Below are 26698 nucleotides of genomic sequence, written 5' to 3'. Positions count from 1 at the left end.
TTGAAATATACTTAATTTTCTATTTTGATACTTAAAATTTTTTTTATTTGATGTGGTACTTAAAATATACCACTGTTAAAGTTTTTAGTCCAAACTTCGACAGGCATTAGAAAAAAAAATTGGCATGTGGCTTTTCTATACTTTTTAAAATTTTAAAAAAAAAGCATAATTCTTTTTTTGTTAAAAAAACAAAGCAAACTTTGATAATAAAAACATGTTATTATTCCTAAGTTAACAGTCAACTTGATTCAAAAGTTTGTTTGTAGGATAAAATTAAAGTTATTGTGAGTGGTGATAGCATGGATAATGATTCTTACCCAATTCAAATTTCTTCTCAGTTGTTTGTTTGGTTTAGAAAGGGCTATTTTCAAGAGGTTGATGATGGAAATAGACGACTTTTGAAGGATCATGTCATACCACTTTTGTTGAAGGAGTTGATAACTTTTTTAGGTTTCTTTGAAGGAGTTGATGATTAAAAAAAAAGAAAATTTGAACTAAAACCCTTAATAGAGGAAGAGGACAACTTTAGTTGTTAAATTGAAAAAGAAATAAATATTAAAATGGACAAACCAAATCATCATATTAAGTATATTATGAAAAAGTATAAATGGAGGAAAATAAACAAAAAAAAAAGATCAATTAGGGTATCATGTAATTTTATAGGTTCTGGACAGGACATATAACTGCTTACTTCATGGTTGTTTTCCTCAACAATCAATGATGTTTGAGCATGAGGCCATGCATTAGTTGGGGAATTCGATGCTAATTTAAGTAGTCAATAACCCACATTAATTGCTTAACCTCTTTTATCAAACTACTCTACAAATATAAACATAATTAAAGGGGGTTGTTAAACATGTACAGAATTTATCAATTTGCAAAAACACCCTTACAACTTTTCCAGGTTAGTTTTTACCTTCCATGTGTTCCCTCTACTGTCGGCTATCATTATTAATAGCCATTTGCATGCCTTACTTACATTAATATTCACTATCAAAACCAATTATAGATGAGTGGCATATGCAAAGTCAGCTTACGTTTTTTTTAATTTTTTTTTCTATTTTGTTCATATCAGTTCTCTATTTTAATTCTAAGTTTTGAAGAGAGTTGATGAAATGGATACTACAAACGAAACAAAAGATAGTGAGAGAGATAATGATGAATGAGGGAAATCGTGATTTGAAGAACCAACAAGTCAAAATCAACACCAAAACATTGATGTTAGTGAAACATTGAATGTATCGCTCGGCTTATTTGACGATGATGGACAAATTCGGTTTGAATATACTTTTTTTTTATTAAAGTGAAAAATTAAATTTTTGAAAATTGAATTGGTTTGTAATATTTATAGAAACTTTTTTCGAAATGTTTATGTGTTTTGTGTGAGGCAGGTCTTTGATGTTCTCAATTTTTAACCAAACGATCTTCTCCGCTATTCTCACACCACGAACCGCTTCGAATGAGAGCTCGAACAATCACGAATAAATCACAAAACCAAATATAATTTTCTTACTTTCAGTAGGAAAGTAAATATCTTTCTCCATAGAAACAAGTAGAATTATTATTCCCAGAAAATAAAATTTATACTTAGGAAATAAATTCTTATTATTTTCAGATAGAATAACAATAGGGAGAGATGGAGAATCCTCGTTGAATTAGTAGAATACAAATAATACTTATTTGATAAAAAAAACTAGTCCCCTAGTTCTGCCAGGAGAGGGGTGACACACCCTAGTTAAATATATTAGGGTTGTTGCCCCTCATTTATATTATGAGCGGTTTTGGACCTCTCTTGTATTAGGTCTAATTGTATGTACCTTTTGGACTTTTAACCTAACACTTTATAACTCAATCCAACCCAATACATGTTTTTCTATTTCTCAATTTAAATATTATTTATTAAATTATTTTTCCAATTAAATAATTTTCTCAACCCAATGCTACTTCTGTTAAAGTCATGTCAACTTTATTGTAAAAAACCTATAAGAAAATATATTTAATTTCCATATTCAACAGATTCATGATAACCAATTAATTTCATTTCATTTTTTGAATTTCAATTATTTGATTAAATAATAATTCGAAAACTTAAATTAATTCTCATGTCATTTCCATACTTAGTGAGAAACCACATTAAATTTAGAATGTAACTCATTTCTCGAACTATACAATCTCTATCCATTTCTATTCATTTGATTCTATATGCGATTTAGTTCTAGTTTCACCGAGCTAGCGGAAGGACCGATTGGACACATATAATTGACTTGCCGCCAATTATAGTGGTAGTTTAAGTACATTTCAACACTTAACGACCTTGTTTTCTCGGCATTTTATAATTAATTATTACATTTTTAGTATTAGTCGGTTAGGAACTAAATATTAATAAAATGAGTATTTTTTATGCATTTTCTATTGTTTTAATGACCTGTAAGGCCGACTCAAGCCTTGGGAGTGACTAATGGGCTAATTAAATGTGTAAGGTGCCAATTCAATCCCAAGAATACAAGGGATGATGATTGGGCCGCGACACAGAGGAGCCCGATAGATCAACGAAGTTGCCAAGGCCAAAAAAGCATTCCATATCGTGACAATGAATTTCATCTCATCACGACAACGAGACGATCATGTGAAGGAATTAACAGCGGCAACGTCGTGACAAGGAGTTTCCCCACGTCACGACAAAGACAAGCCAAAATGAAGTTAATTCCTTGGACGACACTTTTGGGATTTGAATATTGCATTAATTAGAATATTGCATTAATTAGAATCCCAAAGTGTACCTAGGTTAATCAATCACCAAGTAGCCCGTAGCTTATAGAAGTCACCTTAGGGTCACCGGGATTGGTGTGCAGACTTAGACAAACAATTTTTGTTATTAAGTTTTCTTTGTATTTTATTTCTATGTTCATTTAATCGAAACTTGTCTATTCCGATGTGAAGGCATTTGGAAGCAGAGATTACTGTGGAACCGCGTTTCAATATATATTCATGAGCATTATCTTTACTATTCTATTTTGTTCTTTTATTTATATTTTGTTAGCCTGATCAACTGATGTTTATATAAGTGTTAGAATAAATTATGTGATTTATTTATATCTAGCATGTTTTAGTTGTGAAACTGATTAATCGATTAAGTAATTATTTATCTAAAATTGGGTGTTTATTCAAGAGTGCTTAGTATATTGGGGGGTGACGCCCCTAGTAGAATACTGAGACAGGTGAGATCGAGAGGGGGTAGTCTGTCGAGTTTAACTTGTGCTAAACGATGAGACCAAAAGGGTATCTGTATGCTTAGGAAGAGACCGATATGGTGACTTAGGTGGTAATTCTTAGTTAAGATGAATCTGAGAGGGTATTCATAGCTAAGGGTGGTAAACAAATTAATTAAAGATAATTAATAACATAGTTGATAATTAGGGATTTAATCGGTTATAGGCCGAGAGCTCACATTTTCGACACTAGGAATAAGAAATTCCATTAGGTTAATTTAGGTTTATTAATTTAATTAGTTTAATCACTATTTTTGGGTTTACACTACTAACTTGTAAATCGATTAGATTAGTAATTATTTTTTGTAATTAATTTAATAATAATATCTCTAATCTGCAATCCCTTCGGTATGATCCTCGAAATACTTAATTTGACATGCATGCTTGCATATCCCACACTTAATTTATATTTATTTATTTGCACAACTTTAACTCTAAACGTTCTCCTGTTTGGAGGCAGTCAAAATGTAACACCCCTAACCCATATTCATCGCCGAAAAAGGGTTAAAAAGCATTACCGGAGTTTACAGACCAAATACAATTAATTCATAACATTTACTATTCATATCTGAAATCAATCATATTTTCCCTTAAATGGGCTCTCGAGGTCCAAAACATGCATTTAAAACAAGTCGGGACTAAATCAGAAACTCAAATGATTTTTCACAAAATTTCAAAATTTTTCCTAGATACAAGGGACACACGCCCGTGTGGCTAGGCCATGTGGCTCACACGGCCAAGAGACATGCCCGTGTCCTAGGCCATGTAGGCATTCGAAATAGGGGCACACGGTCATGTCCCAACTCGTATCCAATTTAGGTTTCTTACTGACTTAAGTCACAGGGCCAAGCCACACGCCTGTGGGCTAGGCCGTGTGAATAACTTAATTTATATTAATGAGGTGCAAGGGTTACACGGCCAAAACACACGCTAGTGTGCTAGGCCGTGTGGCACACACGGTTGAGACACATGCCCGTGTCTCTGCCTGTGTGGACAAAAATATGTCATTTCCAAGGTCACATTTCTCACCCAACTTGGCATCAACCTAACCAACCAATTTTGCACCATTACAAGTCATAATGAGACCTTCAATTCAGGCCAATTTCAAGCTCAATACATGTCATAACATCTCATATTTCCAAGTATTCAATCTTACCTAATTGGCCATATAAATATATAAGTATATTTTACAAATTCATGCAACCCTTAACATACTTATGTAACTTCTACCATTCAACCATTTCAACACACATCAAGCATGATAAGTCCTTATATAATTACAACAAAATATGTTTAACACTAGCTATTCCAATGGCTAGTTACAACCAAAACATTATCATGCCAACATTGGCTAAATAACTTATACAGGTCATTATAACATTAAATTAGTTTTCTAGTTATACCAAAATAAGCCGAGGGATAGTGTGATGATGCTCCAACCAGCTTCCAACCTTTACGAGCTTCCGAGTATTATAAAATAGAGGAAATAAAATAGAGTAAGCAATTAATGCTTAGTAAGTTCGTATAGCAGGAAGTTAACTTACCATTCAATTCAATTTAAGATAAGCTCATAAAATACATCCAAAGCAATTTAGCCAATAGCCTAAACACATATTCTCATCAAATTTGTTAGTCATGTAATTCACATGAATTCCAAGAAACAAGGATGAGCTCGTCATGTTACAAATCATATAGATGTATTTCAAATATGTTTCCATAATAATTCATCTCAAGTTCAGATTATCCCATGTCGGAACTTTGCCCGTTGAATTTATTTGAAATATCGATGGATACCTAGGTAGTATACTCGAAGTGTACAAAACTGTAATTCGTCAATTCATTTTCAGAAGTGCTCATACGAGCACATAAACGTGAACCCCTCTCTCAATCCATATAACGAGAAGCTTATGTGAGCCATGTAACGGAAAGCTTATTTAGACTATATAATGGGAAGCTCATAAGAGTCATAATCAGGAAGCTCATGCGAGCCAATAACTGGTAGCTCCTAATAGCCATTAATCGGGAAGCTCCGAATAGCCATATATCAGGAAGTTCAAGTGAGCCATATCGAGAAGCTCACAAAGAGCCTTTAATCGAGAAGCTTACGAAGAGTCATATAACGGGACGCTCATAAGAGCTGCAATGTGTCCGTAACACATGCAGGATCACAACCGATCGGCAGGCTCCGAAGAGCTATTAACGGGAAGCTCGCAAGAACCATATAACGGGAAGCTTGAGAGAGTTTATAGCGGGACGCTCTTTAAAGCTATGGTGTGTCCGCAACATATGCAGGACCACAACCAATACGGGAACCCTGTATCCAATCGAATTTCATTTATTCAAACGGGACTTAATATTTGTCGGGCATTGTCATATATGTAATCAATTTCATGTACATGGAAATTACACAATTTATATATACAACATTTAATTCAAATATATATATGTACACAATTTAGTTACACGAACTTACCTCGACAATGTTCGTGTTCGTAGACTACAATTCTGATACTTTTTGTTTTCCCCGATCCAATTCTGAACTAGGTCCATCCAGATCTATACGAGTAAATTTAACTCAATTTAATAAAATTCACATTCAATTCCATCCAATTCACATCTTAGGTAAAATTACCATTTTGCCCCTATACTTTTAATTAATTATGATTTCGTCCCTAAGCTCAGAAAATAAAATTCAAGAAATTTAATCCTTTTTCCAAGCCTAGCCAATTTTTACATACAATATTTACAGCCCATGTATTTTACAAAAATTAGAATTTTTCCATGAATTTTACATCTTTTCAATTAGTCCTTAAATAATAATTTTATCAAATTTCACTTTACAAAAATTGTTTACCTATCAACAACGTTTCAATTTCTACCGTAAATTTCATAATTCATGCATACTCATCCACAAATAAACCCTATTACTTTAATACCTTTACAAATTAATCCCCGAGATAGCTAGATTAAGCTATTACGATCTCAGAAATGTAAAAATCATTAAAAACGGGCAATGATACATACCTAATTAAGCCAACAAAGTTTGCTTGAACTCTCTTCTCTTAGCTAGGGTTTCCATGGATTTAATTTTGGGAAAGATGATGAAAATGATGATATTTTCTTATTTTATTAATTTATCATATTTTCATACTTTTCTTTCCAATTTAGTCTTTTTCTTTATTAGATTTTTCATGGATGAATCATCATACTTATCTAATAACTCAAATTAATGGTCTAATTGTCATATAAGGACCTCAAATTTTGAATTCCATAGCTATTTGATACTTTTAGCTAGTAGAACTCAACTTTTGCATTTTATGCAATTTGGTCCTTTTTATCGAATTAGACATAAAATCAGTCAAATATCTTTACGAAATTTTCATGAAATATTTCAATCATAATGCAGATCAAAAAATAATATTAAAATAAATTTTCTTTTAGACTGAGATTTGTGGTCCCGAAACCACTGTTTTGATTTCACTGAAAATGGGTTGTTACACAAAAATTAGGGTTCAAATGATTGATAATTAAGTTCCAACTTTTTGTCGATCAATTATAAACTCATTTAGTCACGAAGTCATTTTACTATAGTATTGTGACTGATCTTTCCCCAATTACATACCATTATGAAAACTACTCGATCAATACTCGTCCAATAACCTTGTCATAATTGTGTTACCCTTATAAGATATCCTTAATCTCTTTGGGATAAATTCATTCTCCCAATATGATCGTATTTTATCTCATGGTAACCATTACATCTTCCTTCATAAAAAATCAATTAATATCAAATAGTAATTAAGTTATTTATGTTGGAAAAAATCCGATTTGAAAACGATTTTCTTGCACAGCGGAAAATTAAAATTTTGAAAATCGACCCAGTTTATGATATTTATAGCAATAAACCTTAACCAAATACGCACCTAAGTTTCTGATAAGCGGATCCTTGATGTTTTTCGGCTTTCAACCAAATGATCTTTTTCGCTATTCTCGTACCACGAACTGCTTGAAGTGTGGGCTTGAACCAATTGAACCAGAACACAGAACTAGAAAAAATTTTCTTTTTGGGGTGAAAATGAAAATTCTCTCTTCTTTAAAAGAAACCGATAAAATTTTTATTTTGGAAAAATATTTTTAAAAGTTGAGAATAAATTCTCTCTATTTTTCAGCAGAATAATAATCTCTCAAAAGTTATGTTAATTGCTTTACTTGTGCCATCTATTTATAGGAAGAGAAGGTAAAACCCTAGTAGAGTTGTAGAGGTTTATTTTAAATAGAAAAACATCCTACTTAGAGTAAGAGAAGAGTGAATGACTCACCATTGTATTTCTATTAGGGTTGCTGCCCCTTTCATATTATATGAGGGTTTAGGGCCTCTCTTAAACCACCGGTTGGACCGTCAGTCCGGTTTCACATATCGGGCTCGATTCAACCAATTTTTAGATCTCGATTTTGGGCTCCCAGGCCCAATTTATGATCTCAGGTCCAATTTTCAAGTTCAATTACCCTATTGGGCCAATTGTCTGACTTGAAAATTAACATTAAAAAAATATTATATTAATTTTAATTGATTTGATTAATTAAAAATTTACTTGATCAAATTATTATTTTTTTCAAAAAGCACTTAGTTTTTCAAAATTAATTTTTTAAGAAAATTATTTAATCAAATTCTCTAGTTAAAAAATTCTTACGACCGCATAATTAAATTCCACATCGAATAAATCGACTCAATTAAATTATTCCCAAAGTCGTAGAATTTCTTCTGATTCAAATACAGTTAGATCAAGCTTTTGTTGAGCTAGCGGAGGGACCAATCGGACAGATACAATTAGGCTCTAGTGATTGCAATTATGTCCAGAAGCATCGTTTCAGTAATTCACAATTACTTAATCATGGAGTTAGTCCATAATAAGTACCATGATTGAAAACTCCTTATTGTATACTCTGTATGAAAGTAATTTAGCCAACTGCTTTATCCAATGACTTCGTCATGTGTGTGTTACCCTCATATGATATCCTTGATTCCTTTGAGTTAAATCCGTTCACTCAATTCAATCCTATTTTATCTCATTGTCACTATTGTGTCTTTTTAATGATTAATATGATCATTGTCAACAAACGACTGTGATAAATTGTTCGTTCGAGAACACGCAATCCGTGGCCACAATCGATATTTATCAATCCACACAATGCCAATGAGAGGATATCATTAACTCTTTAATTGAACTATGAATTCCACTATTTTTAACAAAGCCATGTCATACACAAGTCATGTGCCTAACATACCGGCTATGGGCTCGATCATCTTTAGAGCATAAGCCTCCACTTATATCAAAGCACATGAGTTGCATACGCATGGTCAGTGACTAACTCAGGATTTAGTTAAATCACACCATGAACGTCACAAGTGAATTAGTCACAAACAGATTCAGAATTAATCTATTTTGGGTCTAGTCCAATGTATCATTCTACCAATGAATACATCTGTCTCTACTCGTGGAGTCAACTGCTCCAATAACCAAGATTAACCATCTCTCCAATTGGAATTGTAGACCACATAATAATCCTTCTCAATATTTGAATAAAATGCTAACTTTGATTCTTTTACGGGATTACAGACTCATTTAAATTATCTACTGAAGTAAGTTATCTTTCTTGCAATGTAAACGTTATTTACAATGCCACTTATCTTTAGTTTGAACTTTAGACAATCAATGAGCTAATATTTGCTTGTCACAATTTCGCTATGCATGCAAAATATAAAAGACAGAAAATACGAAAGACATAATAGTGAAATGTAAAATTAACTTTATTTAATTATTCATTGTTCAAATAAATAGAAAACAGTTACATGTTTACTACAATATGGTCATATTTCCCAACAGTAATGTCTTTTCCAAAATACACAAGCAAATAATCTCTCGTTCTCTGTAATACTTAAGTATATGCTTAATTGCTTGCTAGTGTCTTGGACTTGGATTCGCCTGATATTGACTTACCAACCCCACTGTAAAACAGATATCCGAACGTGTTCATAACATAGCATACATGAGACTTCCCACTACCGAAGCATAAGAAACCTTTCTCATGTTTTCTCTTTCTTCCACTGCCTTAGGACAATCCTCTAAAGATAATATGAAATCTCGATATGGAAGGTTTATTTCCCTTCTTCGAGTCGGTTATTGCATAATGCTCCAATATCTTGTCTATGTATAAAGCATGAAATAGTTTCATCACTTTGTTCTTTTGATCCCTTAGGATTCAAATACATAGAACAAAATTAGCTTCTCCCAAGTCCTTCATACTAAATGTTGGGTTAGCCACAGTTTAACCGTTGACAATTTTCCGACATCATTTCTAATGAGTAGAATGTCATCGACATATAGAACAAGAAAGACCACCTTTTCATCCCCTAAACGTCTGTAAACACAATGTTCATCTATGTTTTGCTCCAATCCAAAAGTGTTGATCACCTGATCAAATCTTTAATTCCATAAGTGGGATGCTTACTTAAGTCCATATATGAATTGAAGTAATTTGCAAACTTCATTCTCGTTCATTTAGTCAGATATCTGGTGGGTTGCATCATGTAGATGCTCTCTTCAAGATAGTAATTCAAAAATGCTGTTATCACATCCATTTACCCATTTCTTGGACTATGAATTCCACTATTGTGAATGATGCTACATACTGCAGAAGTCGTATACCCAACGCATCAGCTTTCAGTTTCTTATATATTTGAACTCAGGCTTTTACTTACATCAAATTATATGAGTCACGCATACGTGGGTCTTGCGTAATTTACTCTCAATCTAGTCAGTCACATCTATGTCATTATCATCTGAGAGTCATAGCTCCGATGCCCAAGACAAAATATCTCCCCAATTAGGCTTAATAGATGACATATTATTCTTTCAATCAATTTGTTTATTTTTTACTAGACTAAGGACATATTTAGGTTCATCTATTGATACAAGTTATCTTTTCGTATTACAATCCAACAACATAATATCTCTTAGTATTAGTTAAATGTTAGATAACCAATTATTCAATATTTTCTTTCATTTTACTTTGTGTGCAAAAACCATTGATAACAATACACAAAGGGTATTAATATAATTTATGGATAATTTTATTAAACCAATTTATTTGAAAACAATACAAGGATACAAACAAATATACTATATTTAAGGCACCAAATCCATTAGATAGTTTATTGAACATAAGATTAGGAAATCACAATTCAATTGATGGTGGCTCTAATGCAAATGCTAGTGGTCCAGGTCTAATAAATGAGAAGAACTTGATGATCAACAAGTTGGTGTTCAAGGTTTTATTCAATCTAATGTAAGAGGATTCAATGCTAGTGAGAATCAGATAGAGGATGAGATAGTTGTTGGGCCAACCGTAGGAATAAGATTTAGAAGCTTTGATGACATGTTCAATTTTTATCAACCGCATGCGAAGTTGAAAGGGTTTAGCGTGGTGAAGAGGTCATTAAGTAAGAAAAAAAATCAGGTGTTGCTAATTATGTATGATTAGCTTTTAATAAAAGTGGTAAAGCTAATAAAAGGAAGAAGAGTAGGGAAATTTCTTGTCCTACGAAGGTGAATGTTGTTTTAGGAGTTGATGGAATGTGACATGCTAGTAGTGTAATCAGAAATCATTTACATGAACTAATTCCTAAAATGGCAAGGTTAATGTCTAGACATAGGTATGTGTTTAATCGGTTAAAAAGAACCTTGGAGGCAAATGATATGACTGGCCTTCCAATTTGCAAGAACGTTAAATTGATAAGAGTTTAATCAAGTAGACCAGATCAAATAAAGTGTTTACTAGAGGATTGTAGAAATAACAGCCATAGCAACATAAGGCTAATCATTTAAGAGAGAGATGTTGAGTATTTGAGGAATTTTTTTGCGAAATGCAAATTAAAGATGGTGAATTCATCCACCAGTTTGGCTGAAATGGATCTGGAAGGTTGAAGAGTATTATTTAGATCTATCCTTAGAGTAAAGTTGCTTTTGTTCACTTTCATGATGTAGTTAGTTTTGATACTACGTATCTTGTGAACATGTATAGAATGCCTTTTGCTTCATTTGTTGGAGTTAATTACCATGGACAATCTATCTTATTAGGTTTTGCACTGAATTCACGTGAAGATGTGGGGACATTTAAGTGTCTATTTAGTACTTGGATATCTTCTATGGGCGACATTCTTCCTACTTGCATTTTGACAGATCAGAGTGAAAGCATTAGAGCAATGATCAATGAAGTGATGTCAAACACAAAACATAATTCTACATATGGCACATTTATACTAAGCTGCCTAACAAGCTTAAGCATCATGCTAAGTATAAAGTAATTAAAAAGGAATTCAAGGCCATTTTTTAGGAAAGTCTTATTGTTAAAGAGTTCGAGAGCAAGTGGGGTGAGTTTCTGAATAAATATGGCTTGGATGGAAATGAATGGTTGATCAAGTTGTATGCAGGCAAAGTTAGGTTCCTATTTATCTTAGTCATCTGTTTTGGGCGGGAATGAAATCAACACAATGAAGCCAAGGAATGCATGCTTATTTCGATGGTTTTGTGAACAACAAATTTACCCTGTAGAATTTTATTGAACAATACGAGTTGGCTCTTACTGACAAACATAAGAAAGAGTTTCTAGCGGAGTTTTGGTCAAAGAACAATAGGACCAAACGTGAATCTAGGTTGTAATACCCAATTTATGTCCGACCCACATACATTGCAAAAAAAACCAAAAAATAATAATAAAAATAAAAATAATAAATCAAATTCAGTCCAAAAAAAGAGAGTCCATTTACAATTGACCCAGTACAAGCCCAAATTTTAGCCTAGCCCAGAACCCAACTCAGCCCAAAGTTTTCCCCAAACACCGAAAACCCTAGCAAGGGTTCCCAGCGCCGCAGTAGTGACGTCCCCTTTGCTTCCCCTTCGCACGTGATTAGCCCTCGTACGCGTGCCTTCGCTTCCGTACGTGCCACATCCGTACCTTTGCACACTGTACCTGCAAGAGACGAGCAAATGGGTAGAAAAACAGATAACAACGGCACACAAAAAAAGGGGGCAGAGAGAAAAAAGAAAAGATGACAGAGCGAGGGACGATTTGGTGGGATTTTCATTTTTATTTTTTACCTCTTTATTTTTTCTGTAAATAGATGCTATAAAAGGCCAAGAATGTTGTAACAGAAGGACATACAAATATTGTAAAAAAAACAAAAGTATTCAGAGAGAAATAAAAAAACGCGGAATTTGGTAAGGTGATTTTCAGATCTTTCTTCGTTTTCCCTATTTTCTTTGATTCTTGAGTTCGTCTTTTAGTGTAGAAATAAAGGAGAAAGCAAGTTTAGAGAAATGGGTACCTCGCCGTCGAATCCTTGCTCTCTCTGTCGTCGTCGAAGCCTGAGCAGGGGTTCAGAGACCCGTTTGAAGGATCGATGAGCAGAGCGGCGAAAAAAAAGAGAAGCTTCAGTTTTTTTTATTTCTGATGAAATGTTAGGTTTTTATGGTTTATTTTAGTTTTAATGGTGAGATTTGAAACGTCGCTATTTGTAGCTAATGTGATAGCTTCAAAACGGCGTCGTTTAAAGGCCCGTGACCTGTGCGGTGACCCGACCCAGGGAGGATCCGTGCGTTCTGACTTATTGGTTTATTTGCGTTGAGAGTCCCTTTATGTTTGCTCAGTTTCAATCGGTTTTCTTTCCATTTTTCTTGATTTGTATCGCATATTTTATTTTATTGAATATGTTATTCTTGAAAATACCTTTTTTTTGCTAATATACACATTCTCAATCAACTTCTTTGTTATCCTTCTTTCACTATTGTTGATATTTTATCTCTTTTGAGCTATGCTCAGAACCAACTTTTATCCATAGTTATAATCTTTCAGCAAACATGTTGCATTGGAATAGTGATTAATGGACTATTAAAACTTTCACAAAAGAAGTTTTGCATATTACTCTGAAAAAGTTTCTAAATAATACAGTAACCTAAAACAGGGCTATTGTTTAGAACGAACCAGGATTAAAGGTTTGAAATCTAAGAAAAGTCTTATTTTTTTTAAACAATCCCTTTTGGATTTTGTTGACAGAAAGCATCAATTGAACGAAATGTCAGCAATAATAATGAGTTAGAAAGAAGAGATCTCTTTGGAGGAAAATTCTTCGTGCACAAGCATTTGATGTGGCATTTTGAGAATGGTATAAAACCAAAGATTTACACGTTTGGTATCCTTCAATTGCGATGGAAAAGATGGAGAAATGACCAAATCTCATCTTTTTTTTGAGTTGCATAGCGAACATAACCCAGTGAATCGAGCTTGGAGGTTTACGGTGGAGGCAATTTAATTAAGTGTTTCATTGGAAACACCAGACAAGAAAGAGGGTGTTAAAGCACGGTTGTGACAAAAGCCTTAATAGATTTTGAGTAATACAGCAGCATCTCGCATCCATGCAAATACCATTCACTCATGTCTAGTTAGGAGCATTTGATTCATTCTGATCATGTCATCCTAGTCATTAGGCATAATTAGGTTCATTATACGTGTCATGTTCCCCAGAGAACAGATCAGTAAGGATAGCAGATCTTATCTCCCTAAGTAGTAGCGGAGCAGATCAAAGACGACAAATCTTATCTTTCCAAGATAGTGGGAAGCAGATTTAAGCCACCGAACCTTGTCTCCCTGAGCAGCACCAGAGTAGGTTGAAGATAGCAGATCTTATCTCCCTAAACAGTAGTGGAGCAGATCAAAGACGACAAATCTTATCTTTTCAGGATAGTGGGAAGCAGACTTAAGTCACCGAGCCTTGTCCCACTGGTCAGCAGTGGAATAGGTTGGAAATTACAGATCTTGTCTATCTAAGTAGTAGCGGAGCAGATTCAAAACGGCAAATCTTATCTTCAAGTGTAAAGAAGCAGATTGAAGCCGATAATCTTATCTCCCTGAAGTTACAGTGGAGCAGATTGGAGCTGATAATCCTATCTCCCTGAAGTCGTAGTGGAGCGGATTAAAGTAATATATCTTATGTCTCTAAAGTTGCAGTAGAGTAGATCACATCAGAATTATCTTTAAAGTTGCAGCAGAACAAGTTAAAGTTACAAGTCCTATCTCCCTGATGTTGCAGTGGAGTGGATCGAAGCACCAATTCCTACACCTCTGAAGAGGCAGTAGAGCACCAAGGTCCAAGCACGACCGGGCAAAATTGGTCCTCTTTAGTCTTTGCTCTGTTCCCGTTACACGATAGCGAACAAAAAGGGGCAGCTGTAATACCCAATTTATGCCCGGCCCACATACATTGTAAAAAAAACCAAAAAATAAAAATAAAAATAAAAATAATAAATCAAATTCAGTCCAAAAAAAGAGAGTCCATTTACAATTGACCCAGTACAAGCCCAAATTTTAGCCTAGCCCAGAACCTAACTCAGCCCAAGTTTTCCCCAAACACCGAAAACCCTAGCAAGGGTTCCCAGCGCTGCAGCAGTGACGTCCCCTTTGCTCCTCCTCCGCACGTGATGAGCCCTCGTACGCGCGCCTTCATTTCCGTACGTGCCACGTCCGCACCTTTGCACATTGTACCTGCAAGAGACGAGAAAATGGGTAGAAAAACAAATAACAACGGCACACAAAAAAAGGGGGCAGAGAGAAAAAAGAAAAGATGACAAAGCGGGGGACGATTTGGTGGGATTTTCATTTTTATTTTTTACCTCTTTATTTTTTCTGTAAATAGATGCTATAAAAGGCCAAGAATGTTGTAACAGAAGGACATACAAATATTGTAAAAATAAACAAAAGTATTCAGAGAGAAATAAAAAAAAAGCAGAATTTGGTAAGGGGATTTTCAGATCTTTCTTCGTTTTCCCTATTTTTTTTATTCTTGAGTTCGTCTTTTAGTGTAGAAATAAAGGAGAAAGCAAGTTTAGAGAAATGGGTACCTCGCCGTCGAATCCTTGCTCTCTCTGTCGTCGTCGGAGCCTGAGCAGGGGTTCAGAGATCCGTTTGAAGGATCGATGAGCAGAGCTGTGAAAAAAAAAAGGAGCTTCAGTTTTTTTTTATTTCTGATGAAATGTTAGGTTTTTAGGGTTTATTTTAGTTTTAATGGTGAGACTTGAAACGTCGCTGTTTGTAGCTAATGTGATAGCTTCAAAATGGCGCCGTTTAAAGGCCCGTGACTCGCGCGGTGACCCGACCCAGGGAGGATCCACACGTTCTGACTTATTGGTTTATTTGCGCTGAGAGTCCCTTTATGTTTGCTCAGTTTCAATCGGTTTTCTTTCCATTTTTCTTGATTTGTATCGCATATTTAACCTTATTTTCATTTAGATCCATGGTTAGGCAACGTCGTTTTCGCTGGTGAGAATTGAATTTCCAGATCTGTGCGTCTAATTGATGCATTAGTCCCTTCATTTTCAAATAAGTTTCAAATCGGTTCGATTTTATTTTATTCATTTTCAAATTTACCCCAAACAATTACTTTAGAACTAATTTAATCCCTTTTATATATACGTTTTTTTAAAAAAAAGGGGAAATTAATTTTATTATTATTAGTATTAATAGTAATATTATTTCTTATTATAGTTTTGATTATAATATAACACTATTTTATATACTTATGCGTATATAATTTATTTTATATATATGTTGTTGACTTCATATTATTGTAATTTTTCTTACTTATTTTAATGCATATGTAATTTATTTCATTAAAAATACTTACTCGGTTATATTTCATTATTTTTATTTTTCATGTCTTATTATTTTATTATCCATTTTGAATTTTTTTTTATTTCTACAGGTGTTACTTTTAAATTAATAGATGTATACTATTTTCTTCTACTAATATTTATTTTAAATTTATTTTAAATTTATTTGGATATTATTATTTCATTTGGTATTTATTTAGACTATAATTTTGAGTTATTTCTAATTTTTATATATGTATATATTATTTATTTTAAATTTATTTTAATTATAATTTCCCTTCTTTCGTTCTTCTTAGGTTATTTTAGAAAAAAACTTGTGCAATTTCATGCGTGTTAATTTATTTGGTGCTTTGATTGACTTTAGATTCATTAGCCTTTGAATGTTAACATAATATATGATGTGAGAATTGCTTTTAGGTGTATTGTATTGCTTGTTTGTATTCGCTAATTATTAGTAGTTCATTAGAATGCATTTTGGTTACAAATTATCGTTTAGTATTGTACATTACTCCACTGTGTTTCATTTGCTAAAATTTTGCGTTTAACATGATTTAAGTTTCAAAATCTCTTTTTAGATATTATAATACTCAACTTTCATAATTCGCGAGAGAATTGGGCCATAACTTACTGGGCTTCAATTTTTCTGATGAATTTAGGTAGTCGAGTATCTCTTTTGCAATAAAAACCGTGTGATTTCTAAATAAAATTAATTAAGATTTTAAAATGTTGGATCCTAACTTACTGGATATGACATTTTGTCATCTTAATCTTAAAATAAAGGCCATATTTGACATTTAGGAATTTCGAGAGATGGAACCCTAACTTACTGGATCATGACTTCTCGATTGACTTAAGTAATCAAATATCCTTCTTAAATCACATGATTTTTTTAAAAAAAAGGGACGAATCTAGCTTTGCAGATTGAACTGTTGCACTCTAACTCACTGAGTGTGGCGGTTTATTTCTTTGAAATTTAAGCTTGCATTTCAAAGGATTGTATTTTAAATCTTTTCAAATTTTCAGCACTAAGACATTAAACAATCAATTCGGTACCAATTTTGGGCGTCACGAGGGTGCTAACCCTTCCTCGTGCGTAACCGACTCCCGAACTTATTTTCTCAAAATTCATAGACCAAAATAATTTTTAATGGTGAATCGGTCACACTTTAATAAAATATCGGTGGCGACTCCCATTTTATTTTAAAAGTCAATCCCCGTTTTTTTTTTAAAAAACATGAAAATGGTTTCGACATAGGTTTTCATGGGAGGAGCAACTTGAAAGAGCTCTTACTTGCGATATTTTTATTTTAATTTCGCACCTGTTGCCTATGTGTTATTATTATTACTTTCAAACTTTGCGTTTTATTATTTATTGTACGTTATTTTTAAACACACATTTGCGTTCAAAATATGTAGTTTTCACGCACATACGCGTGTGATAAGATTTCCAGTATAGATAATGTCACTGATTGTGTTGGCGTCACAACTCAACTTGATATTTAATTTTTTAAAAATGAAATTTAATATTGATTGTTCTCCTCACTAACTTGATCTTTTTTTAACGTGTTATAAAAAATGGCAACACCATAATAAACAATTGGAGTGTATTTAATATTCTTAATATGATTTATTTACCTATTTCAATTTTCTTTTACTCGTAAATTAAATTTTTTATTATTTTAATTGCGTACATATTACATATGTGTTGTTATTATTATTAGTTTCAAACTTTATGTTTAATTATTTATTGTATGTTATTTTTAAACACACATTTGTGTTCTAAATCTGTAGTTTCTGCATGCATACACGTGTGATAGAATTTCCAGTTATATATAAAATTTTAATAAATATAAATATATATTTTAGTTTTTTTTAATATGAGCAGACCTAAAATAAGTTTGGGTTAGCCATTTATTAATATGATAGACTTGACAGAATTTTAGCCTTATATTTCGGGTTGGGTTGGACTTGGGCAAACATAATTGTTAATATCATGTTTAAGCCCAATGTAAATCCGACCCGACCCATTAAAGAGTAACCCCTAAATTTCAATGACACTTGTTTTTTTTGTTCAATATATATATTTAAAATTTAATCCATATATTTTAAATATATTTATATATCAAGTTGACATTTTAATCCTAAACTGAAAATTAAATTGATGGAATACAAATATTTTAGAGATTAATTAGAAGAGAACCTCAAAACTTTGACATCTAGAAGGTTAAAGAGAAGCAGAATGAAGTTTGATATGGATATAGCAGTAGGAAGATGAAAGAAAGACGGCCATCTACCGTTATCTAAACCCAAGAGTAGGTCAATTTTCATCATATCATATCACGTCTTTGCTTAGCGCATGCAGGGAGAGTTGATTCAAAGACGCAATCCATATTTTCCCTAAGTTGCGAACTATGAAAACCACCTTTCTAAAAGGAGTTTAGCGATTCTAGATCTGTACCTTTTAAATTAAGTTAATCCAGGGACTGCCTTCACGGAAGCGCGTTACTTGACGCGCAACTCAGGATCGTGAAATGGTTTTGTGTTTTTTGGACCCACCCAAAAGAAGAAAAAACAGAGTTACAATTTTATTTATTTATTTATTTCGTTTCTTTTCATTTTTGAATTTATTTTTAATTCATTTATTTATCACTTAAAATAAATAAATAATTTTAAAGTTAGAGGGTAAAATGGATTATTATACCTTATCAGAAAAAACAAATCAAATCGTACAGATCAGAAGATCCACAGGTTGAAACTTCAAATGTTCTTTCTCTCCAACTAAGCCAAATCTAACCTGAAAGAGAAAAAATAGAATAAAAAACCCTAACCCTAGTTAATTCTTTCACCTCCAAAGAAAAAAAAAATTCATTTCATCATCAAAACAAACCAAGGATTTGAACATTTTACACAAACAAGCAAGAGCAAAGGAGTGAAAAGAAAATGCTATAATCATTTTGATTGGCATTACAGCAAGATAGAGAGAGAGAGAGAGAGAGGGAAAGAGAGAATTGAGCAAAAAACAAAAAACAAAAAAGAGCTTTACTGTGCTGATCTAGATTTTATCATCAATGGTTTTCAGTCTTGTGGAACCAGAGATCCGACCTTTCTCCTGTAACATCTTCAAAATCCAAATTCAACCCGGATTTCCTCATTCGATCCTCAACAAAACCATATGCTCAAAAGTCAATCTTTGAATCCAATTTTACCACAATTTTTGAAGACCCTTAAAACACTATTGTTATGGGAGCTGAAAGGAAATGGTTTTTCAGTCTTCTTTCCCTTACATTTCTCTCCGTTCTCCTCCTCGTACTTTACTCGATCTCACCTTTCAGCCCCCCTAGACCTTTCCCTTCACTGGTCCAACTCGGCCTTCCATATCCACCAGCTTTTGGGTATTATATATTTGGTGGAAAAGGTGATAAAGATCGGATCTTTAGGCTACTCCTTGCTGTCTATCACCCCAGGAATCGTTATGTATTGCATCTTGGAGCTGATGCCACTGATGGCGAACGGTATAGTTTGGTTGTGGCTTTGAAATCTGTGCCTGCTATTAGGAGCTTTTCAAATGTAGATGTTATAGGGAACCCTGATCGGTTTTCGTATATGGGTTCTTCGTATATTGCTTCCACTTTGCACGCTGCCGCTATTTTGATGAAGGTTGATCCTGGCTGGGATTGGTTTATTGCTTTGAGTGCTTTGGATTATCCCTTGCTTACTCAAGACGGTAAGCAGTTTGGGTTCATTTTTTAAAATTTATTTATGTTGTTTTTCTTTTATATGGAGTAATTAGGTGAATTCAGAGAACAGTTTGACTTTGGATATACATGATCTTGATTTAATTGGAATTACTTGAAATTTTGATGAATTTGCATTGTCTCAGTTCATAATATACGGTTTGATACGAAATGGGACTTGAGATTTTCTGATTTTGGTGCTCTTTATGATCTAGGATTAGGCAAATGTTCGGAATTGGTTTAGGTTGCTTTTTCTGGGAAATTAGTATAAATTAACCACAATAGATAGTTGACTCCTAGTTGTAGTTGCTCTTTTGCTTGGATTCATTCTGCCAAAATTTGGTGCACCATTTCTAAATCTTAAATCTTTCCTACAGTCTAAAAATTGGATATGATTTGGGAATATTGTATACGATTCAAGGAAAATTCTTGAATTTGATCATGTTTCTGACTAGTTACTATTGATTTTAAGTCGAGTCCTGAAAATAGATTAGACCAGAAAGCAAACACCCTGGCTCTTGAAAAGAAGATTCTCTTTAAGGAACGAATTTGCCGGTACATATCCATATGTAAATGACACTTAGGCTATCAGATTGAGAGACTGGATAGTGGAAAGTATGCAGTGGGGGATGACTGGCATATTTTTCTCTTAATCAGCGGCTTCAGCAGATTTATGTTGATGATTCATGAGGTTTCAGATCTGCTGATTTTGCTAAAGCTTCTAATTTTAATGAAGGAAACTTTTGGACCAATTTTCTACAGGTTTGCTTATCCTATGCCTGAATGTTTAGATTTCTAGCTAGGCTTGTTTTTGATATGGTCAGATATAGTGGTTGATACATCAGTTTAGCAATTATTGGTTGTTTTACACAGATCCTTAAGCTAATACACTTTAACATTTGGACATGGCAGATTCCCTCGTATCATTTTAACCCGAGATAATGTTAAATAATATAATTTGCTTTTCTAGCAGGAAATAGGTGATGTTTTTTCGTCTATAGAAACTTTAGCTATAGATTGCATCTGTTTTGGTTAATCACCTACTTAAGGGCCCAAAAAGAAGTTAAATTCGTGGAGCTGAAAGTGCTATGATCGAGTTTCTGATGTTCTTTGCTTGTTTTATTATGCTTGGATGCTGAGTCCGGACAAAGTAACACTTTTGCAACTAGACAAATCAGGTCTATGAATATGGTTATTGTGTACCTTTTGGCTTAAAGTTCTATTGTTTCAAATACTTAACATGTTGAAACTAATATCTGAACATATTCAAACTTCTGAAATAATGGGTGTTTATTGCCACATCGTTGGTAGGTTATATTGCAAAACCGGATTTGGTTTTTGGATAGAGAAGCTTTAGAATGAATGAAATAGAAAATCCTAAACTTAATTCCCATGCCACATTCTTTGCTTCTCTGTAGCTCCAAACTTAAAAATATTCTCAAAGGAGGCAGGGGACAACCTATCATGCATTATTGGTGCCAAGCTTCGATGTCATATTGAACAAAATTTATGATGCCCTTCCTTTTACCTGCATTTCTTCTTTCAAATTTCAATGGCAGGAACAATATTGTTTCACCCTTTGTTTCTTGTCTTATCTTTCTGTTGTTCTTATTGTACTAACCTTTTTTTTTTGTTTTTTGTTTTTATTTCATATCACAGATTTGTCCCATGTGTTTTCATCTGTTAGGAGGGACCTCAATTTTATTGATCATAACAATGACCTTGGGTGGAAAGAGTAGGCAAACCCTTCTCATAAGATTTATAGATCATTCTCCTGTTATTGTAATTAAATCTAATCATATTGGTTCGTTCTTTATGCAGAGATCAACGGTTTCGGCCTATTGTTGTTGACCCGGGGCTTTACCTAGCAAGGAGGACCAAAATTTTTTATGCTACAGAGAAACGGGCAATGCCTGATGCTTTTAAAATATTCACAGGCATAGTTTGCAATCCGTATCATTGTCATCCATTACTTTTCATGAAATAAAAATCTATTTGTGACTGTTTTCTTCTATGGAGATGCTATCACTTACGGTTTGGCATTGGGTTGCAGGTTCGCCGTGGGTTGTGTTAAGCAGATCCTTTCTGGAATTTTGCATCTTTGGGTGGGATAATCTACCCCGGACACTTCTGATGTATTTCAACAATGTTATGTTATCTGAAGAAAGCTATTTTCATACCGTCATTTGCAATTCACCAGAGTTAAAGAACACTACCGTAAACAGTGATTTAAGATATATGATCTGGGACAATCCTCCAAAGATGGAACCCCACTTTCTCAACATTTCTGATTATGATCAAATGGCTCAAAGTGGAGCGGCATTTGCAAGAATGTTTAAAGAAGATGATCCTGTGTTGGACATGGTAGATGAAAAGATCCTCAAGCGCAAGCGAAACCAAGCTGCCCCAGGGGCATGGTGCACTGGCCGGAAGAGCTGGTGGAGTGATACTTGCTCACAGTGGGGTGATGTAAATGTCTTGAAACCCGGACCTCAAGCGAAGAAGTTTGCAGAAACCATAACGAACCTTCTTGATGACTGGAATTCACAGTCCAATCAGTGCAGGTTAAGCAGGTGAATATTACATTACATAGACTCACTGCATTGACCTTGGTTCAAAAGATAGATACATTCTTTTGGTCTGTATGTCTATTTTTCTGGGGGGTTTCCTCTGAAACACGGTTGAGAGAGAAACAAGTGATTTCATTTGAGGTTTTGGTCCACAATGTTGGCTTCCATTATTTTAATGGTGAAAAGCCACCCAGAAGTCATTGTTAGGAGGACTTTCCTCTTTGAGCTGCCATTTGCATGCTGTTGTAAGGTCTACCCCCTCCTTTCATTTGGCTGGCTGATGTTAGAAAGACAAATTCTTTAATTAAAATCTCTTCTCTGCCTATGTTATTCTTCTTCATACCAGTAATTGGGCTACGGTAATTGGTGGAAAGAAGAGTGTAAACTAAAGAAATCAAGCTGAGAAAAGCCTACTCTTAAGCTTAGTTATGCTAATTACCTATTCCGAACATCATGAATGTTGAGTGGGAGAAATTGATTTCTTTATTTAAGCAAAATGTTGAAAGGGTTAGCAACAAATAGGGTGATTAAAGTCATTCGAGCATTGATAAAACTGCCAAAGATACTACTACAATAACAGCAAATTTCATAAAAGGTCACTCGGGTTGCCATTTAGAAATTAAGATTCAGAATTGTCAAAATGACATGCTCCTTTGTAAACTTTGGCAGTTTATGCGCATGTATTTCCTTCCCTCCCAAACCAACAGTTTTTTTCCCAATACAAAGGCGATTAGTGTGTGCTGCCTTTAACTAAATTTTACACTTCCAAGATTAACATTGCTAGCTGCAACGAAGTCTCCCTCCCATAGTCTTTACTAAGTTTAAACTTTCGAAGATTATCATAATTATCCTTGCAAGCATATGAAGAGTCTCCCTTATTGTGTATCAAATTAAAATTTGCTAATTACAGATTTGACTTCCTCTTATTGTGTGTAAAGGACGAATGAAAAATTGAAACAAGAATAGAAGCAGAGAAGGATCGCATTCAAAAGCCATTCTGACGTTAAGGCATCTAATGAAACAAGGAAGTAATGATTCATGCAATAATTCAAACACAATGGCCGAAGCTACTAATTTTCGAAATTATCAGAGAATAAATGGATATTTACTACAATACATTTTAAAAGGTGAATGATTTTTTAAGATGTCCCAAAAAAAAAAAAACACACACACACACCCCAAAGCGTCATAACCCATTATGAATCATTACGTTATTCCACAAACCATTATGTTCGTTCATTGAAACCATGCACCATCTCTAACTTCCTATCTTTAATGCCGAAATTTCCCTTATTCTTCCTTAAAGCCATCTCATTGTCTATTCTTTGCAAGCTTTTAACTCTACTTCTCTTCCAATTATCCTTCTCCCTCTCCTTCCTTTCAATATCATGGTTATTAACAGAGACAGAAAAATCATTTAACGATATTGTCATGAGAAACATTGAAAACGAAATTGTACTGCACAGCTTTAACCCCAATGATATGATAGACTAAGAAGATTAGATTGTAATCTATAATCAAAAAAATTATTTCTGATATGGCAATACTGATAAGACCTATTATCCATATGTTGACAATGGTCCGATTAATCAAATACTTTTTTGAGGTTCATGAGCTTGATGATAATCTATTCATGTTCCTGTTCATATGTGGATCTTAACGTAAACCCTTGCTGAATTACCATCTTCTCCTTAAAAAATAGGGAAGCATTAATATGATAACATTTGAATTCGAGGTAGAAATTCATAACATTCCTTTTCCACTACCGAAATAAGGAAAACCATCAACTGATTAGTGAGACTAATGTTTCAATGTTTCACTTTGAATCGTTTAGTTGAAAAGAGTTTATGAGACTTAAATTGCTTAAACCTCTACTTTATAGCTTTGATATACTTCAATTTGTACGTGTACACTTGGACGTAGGGGTGGTCAAGTCATCTTCCCGAGTAATCAAAGTTGAGAATATCTACTCCTAATTGCTTTTTAGCTTATGTGCTTCTTAGTTTCTCTTTGAGAATAAATTGCAAGTTAATGACTCTGTAATTTCTTTTGTCATAAACAGGTAGGAGGTGAGCCCTCAAACATGAAAATGAGTCTCCTTCGATTTCTGAATTTTTTGTCAAAAACCCACAGAAAACCCATTGCTGCAGCTCTTTTCACACGATCACTCACTACCTACTCAAAGCAATCCATCGAACGTCGAATTTTCAATCGTAACTCACTTCCAGGCCATGAAACCTCATTTGGGTATTCCTCAACTCTTCACCGTATCATCTATAGATCGATCCATGAGGATTTAACGCCGAAACATTTGTCTGTCGAACACTATGAAAAGAACCCTGCAGAAACCAAACTCGAACAAGATGCTGCCAGAATTTGCACACTCCTCTCCACCCACTCTGGTTCTCATGCCGATAAATTGCTCGAAGATGCTTCAATTAAAGTTTCTCCTTCACTTGTTGTAGAGGTTTTGAAGAGGCTAAGCAATGCGGGTGTCATTGCTTTGTCATTTTTTACATGGGCAGAGAAGCAAAAAGGGTTTAAATATAACACAGAAAGCTACAATGCTTTGATTGAAGCTTTGGGTAAGATTAAGCAGTTCAAATTAATAAGGAGTTTGGTGAATGAAATGAAGAGTAGAAAATTACTGAATAAAGATACTTTTGCATTGATCTCAAGGCGGCACGCAAGAGCCCGGAAGGTTGAAGAGGCTATAGAGGCTTTTGAGAGGATGGAGGAGTTCGGTTTCAAGCTTGAAACATCGGATTTCAATAGATTGCTTGATACTCTGTGTAAGTCCAGACATGTTGAGAAAGCAAACAAAGTGTTTGATAAAATGAAAAAGAGAAGGTTTGTTCCCGATATAAAGTCTTACACGATTTTGTTGGAAGGGTGGGGAAAAGAACACAATTTGTTGAGGTTAGACGAGGTTTACCTAGAGATGAAATATGACGGTTTCGAGCCAGATGTTGTGACTTATGGTATTTTGATCAGTGCGTATTGTAAGGCGAAGAAGTATGATGCAGCCATTGAGTTATTTCATGAGATGGAGGCAAAGAATTGCAAGCCAACACCCCATGTTTATTGTACTTTGATTAATGGATTAGGTTCAGAGAAGAGGTTAAGTGAAGCTCTTGAGTTTTTTGAACGTTTCAAGAGTTGCGGTTTTACTCCAGAAGCACCTACTTATAATTCCCTTGTTGGGGCTTATTGTTGGTCAATGCGAATAGATGATGCATTTCAAGTGATAGATGAAATGAGAAAACATTCGGCTGGTCCGAATTCGAGAACTTACGATATAATTCTTCATCACTTAATAAAGGCTCGGAGGACGAATGAGGCTTACTTTAGATTCCAGAAAATGTCGAATGAGCCGGGCTGTGAGCCAACTGTGAGTACTTACGAAATTATAGTAAGGATGTTCTGCAACGAGGATCGAGTGGATTTGGCAAAGCAGGTTTGGGATCAGATGAAGGCCAAGGGAGTGCTTCCAGGGATGCATATGTACTCTGATTTAATTACCAGCTTGTGTCACAAGAACAAGTTAGGTGAAGCTTGCAAATATTTTCAGGAAATGTTGGATGCGGGTATTCGACCTCCGGCCAAGATGTTTAGTAATCTGAAACAGGCTCTACTTGATGAGGGGAAGAATGATGAAGCTTTAAATTTGGCTCGGAAAATCAATAAGCTGAGGGGAACTCCGTTAGTTGTTAGAGACCAGAAGTGAGAAAGAATGTGATCTATATGCTGGTGCCCTTCAGGTTCATACAGCACCTTCAATGTTATCATCTTTTCCTAGTGTCAGAATCTGGGCTACTATTTGGTATCTGGTAGCTTTGATAAGAATCAAAACGTGCGACTTTGTGGCAATTTCTTTTATTCTTCAATATTAGACCCCATTTCATTAAATGTATGTTTCTTTAAGGATTATATTGAAAACTAAAATTCATGCATTAATTACTTAATCAAATTCAGATGTAGCCTTATTTGATTTTAAGCCCTTTCATTTTTTACATAAAACTAAAACAAAGCTAAAACTGGCTGGAATAAAAACCAAGAGAGCTACTTTGATCAAATAATAATGTGAAACTTGCTGCCTTCTATCTCCATCACAACCATATATCCTCCCCAAAATAAATACCAACAAAGACAACAGAAGCAGTAGTTCACACATTTTGCTTCGAAGATTTCGCTCAAAATCAGGTGAATTCAACCGGTCAAATCTACGACTTACAAAAATCCACACTATATATTTGAATTGAACTACATGTAAATGAAAATAAGATACTTGGCTAATTAAAACATGAGGCCTAATGTCTACACAATTGGTTGATAGTTAGATATTTAAAGCTAGAAAAAGGATAGTTACATGGCATAAGCTAGGTGTCAATTGAAGGCTTAGT

General features: G+C 34.1%; 2 protein-coding genes and 1 long non-coding RNA gene across 4 annotated transcripts; all 3 read left to right on the top strand.

Annotated features, from left to right (window-relative positions):
* The first annotated feature begins 870 nt into the window (after positions 1-870).
* On the top strand, positions 871-3007 carry LOC121214722 (uncharacterized). The gene is made up of 2 exons (XR_005910429.1): positions 871-904; positions 2481-3007. It is a non-coding gene; the product is annotated as an uncharacterized lncRNA (long non-coding RNA).
* A 15609-nt stretch (positions 3008-18616) lies between these two features.
* LOC107907939 (beta-glucuronosyltransferase GlcAT14A) lies at positions 18617-22618 on the top strand. Its single transcript, XM_016835236.2, has 4 exons — positions 18617-19715; positions 21385-21460; positions 21547-21662; positions 21779-22618. Exons 1-4 carry the CDS (start codon positions 19232-19234, stop codon positions 22300-22302), a joined length of 1200 nt encoding a protein of 399 aa, XP_016690725.2. The 5' UTR covers positions 18617-19231; the 3' UTR covers positions 22303-22618.
* Positions 22619-23944: 1326 nt separating this feature from the next.
* Positions 23945-26252, top strand: LOC107910028 (pentatricopeptide repeat-containing protein At1g71060, mitochondrial-like). Of its 2 annotated transcripts, XM_041087885.1 has the most exons (2): positions 23945-24250; positions 24358-26252. In XM_041087885.1, the coding sequence occupies exons 1-2, from the start codon at positions 24143-24145 to the stop codon at positions 26020-26022; spliced, it is 1773 nt and encodes a 590-aa protein (XP_040943819.1). In that variant the 5' UTR covers positions 23945-24142; the 3' UTR covers positions 26023-26252.
* Positions 26253-26698: the final 446 nt, after the last annotated feature.

Source organism: Gossypium hirsutum, chromosome D02, assembly GCF_007990345.1.
Source record: "Gossypium hirsutum isolate 1008001.06 chromosome D02, Gossypium_hirsutum_v2.1, whole genome shotgun sequence".
In the NCBI taxonomy this organism is placed as follows: Eukaryota; Viridiplantae; Streptophyta; class Magnoliopsida; order Malvales; family Malvaceae; genus Gossypium; species Gossypium hirsutum.
Note: the sequence above shows the minus strand (reverse complement) of the source record. Positions and strands in the feature narration are given on the sequence as shown.

Coding starts and splice junctions, on each gene's coding strand:
- LOC107910028 (XM_041087885.1), top strand. CDS start 24,143: ATGAGACTTAAATTGCTTAAACCTCTACTTTATAGCTTTGATATACTT. Junction 24,251..24,357: donor CATCTTCCCGAGTAATCAAA/GTTGAGAATATC, acceptor TGTCATAAACAG/GTAGGAGGTGAGCCCTCAAA.
- LOC107907939 (XM_016835236.2), top strand. CDS start 19,232: ATGGGAGCTGAAAGGAAATGGTTTTTCAGTCTTCTTTCCCTTACATTT. Junction 19,716..21,384: donor TCCCTTGCTTACTCAAGACG/GTAAGCAGTTTG, acceptor TTCATATCACAG/ATTTGTCCCATGTGTTTTCA. Junction 21,461..21,546: donor AATGACCTTGGGTGGAAAGA/GTAGGCAAACCC, acceptor TTCTTTATGCAG/AGATCAACGGTTTCGGCCTA.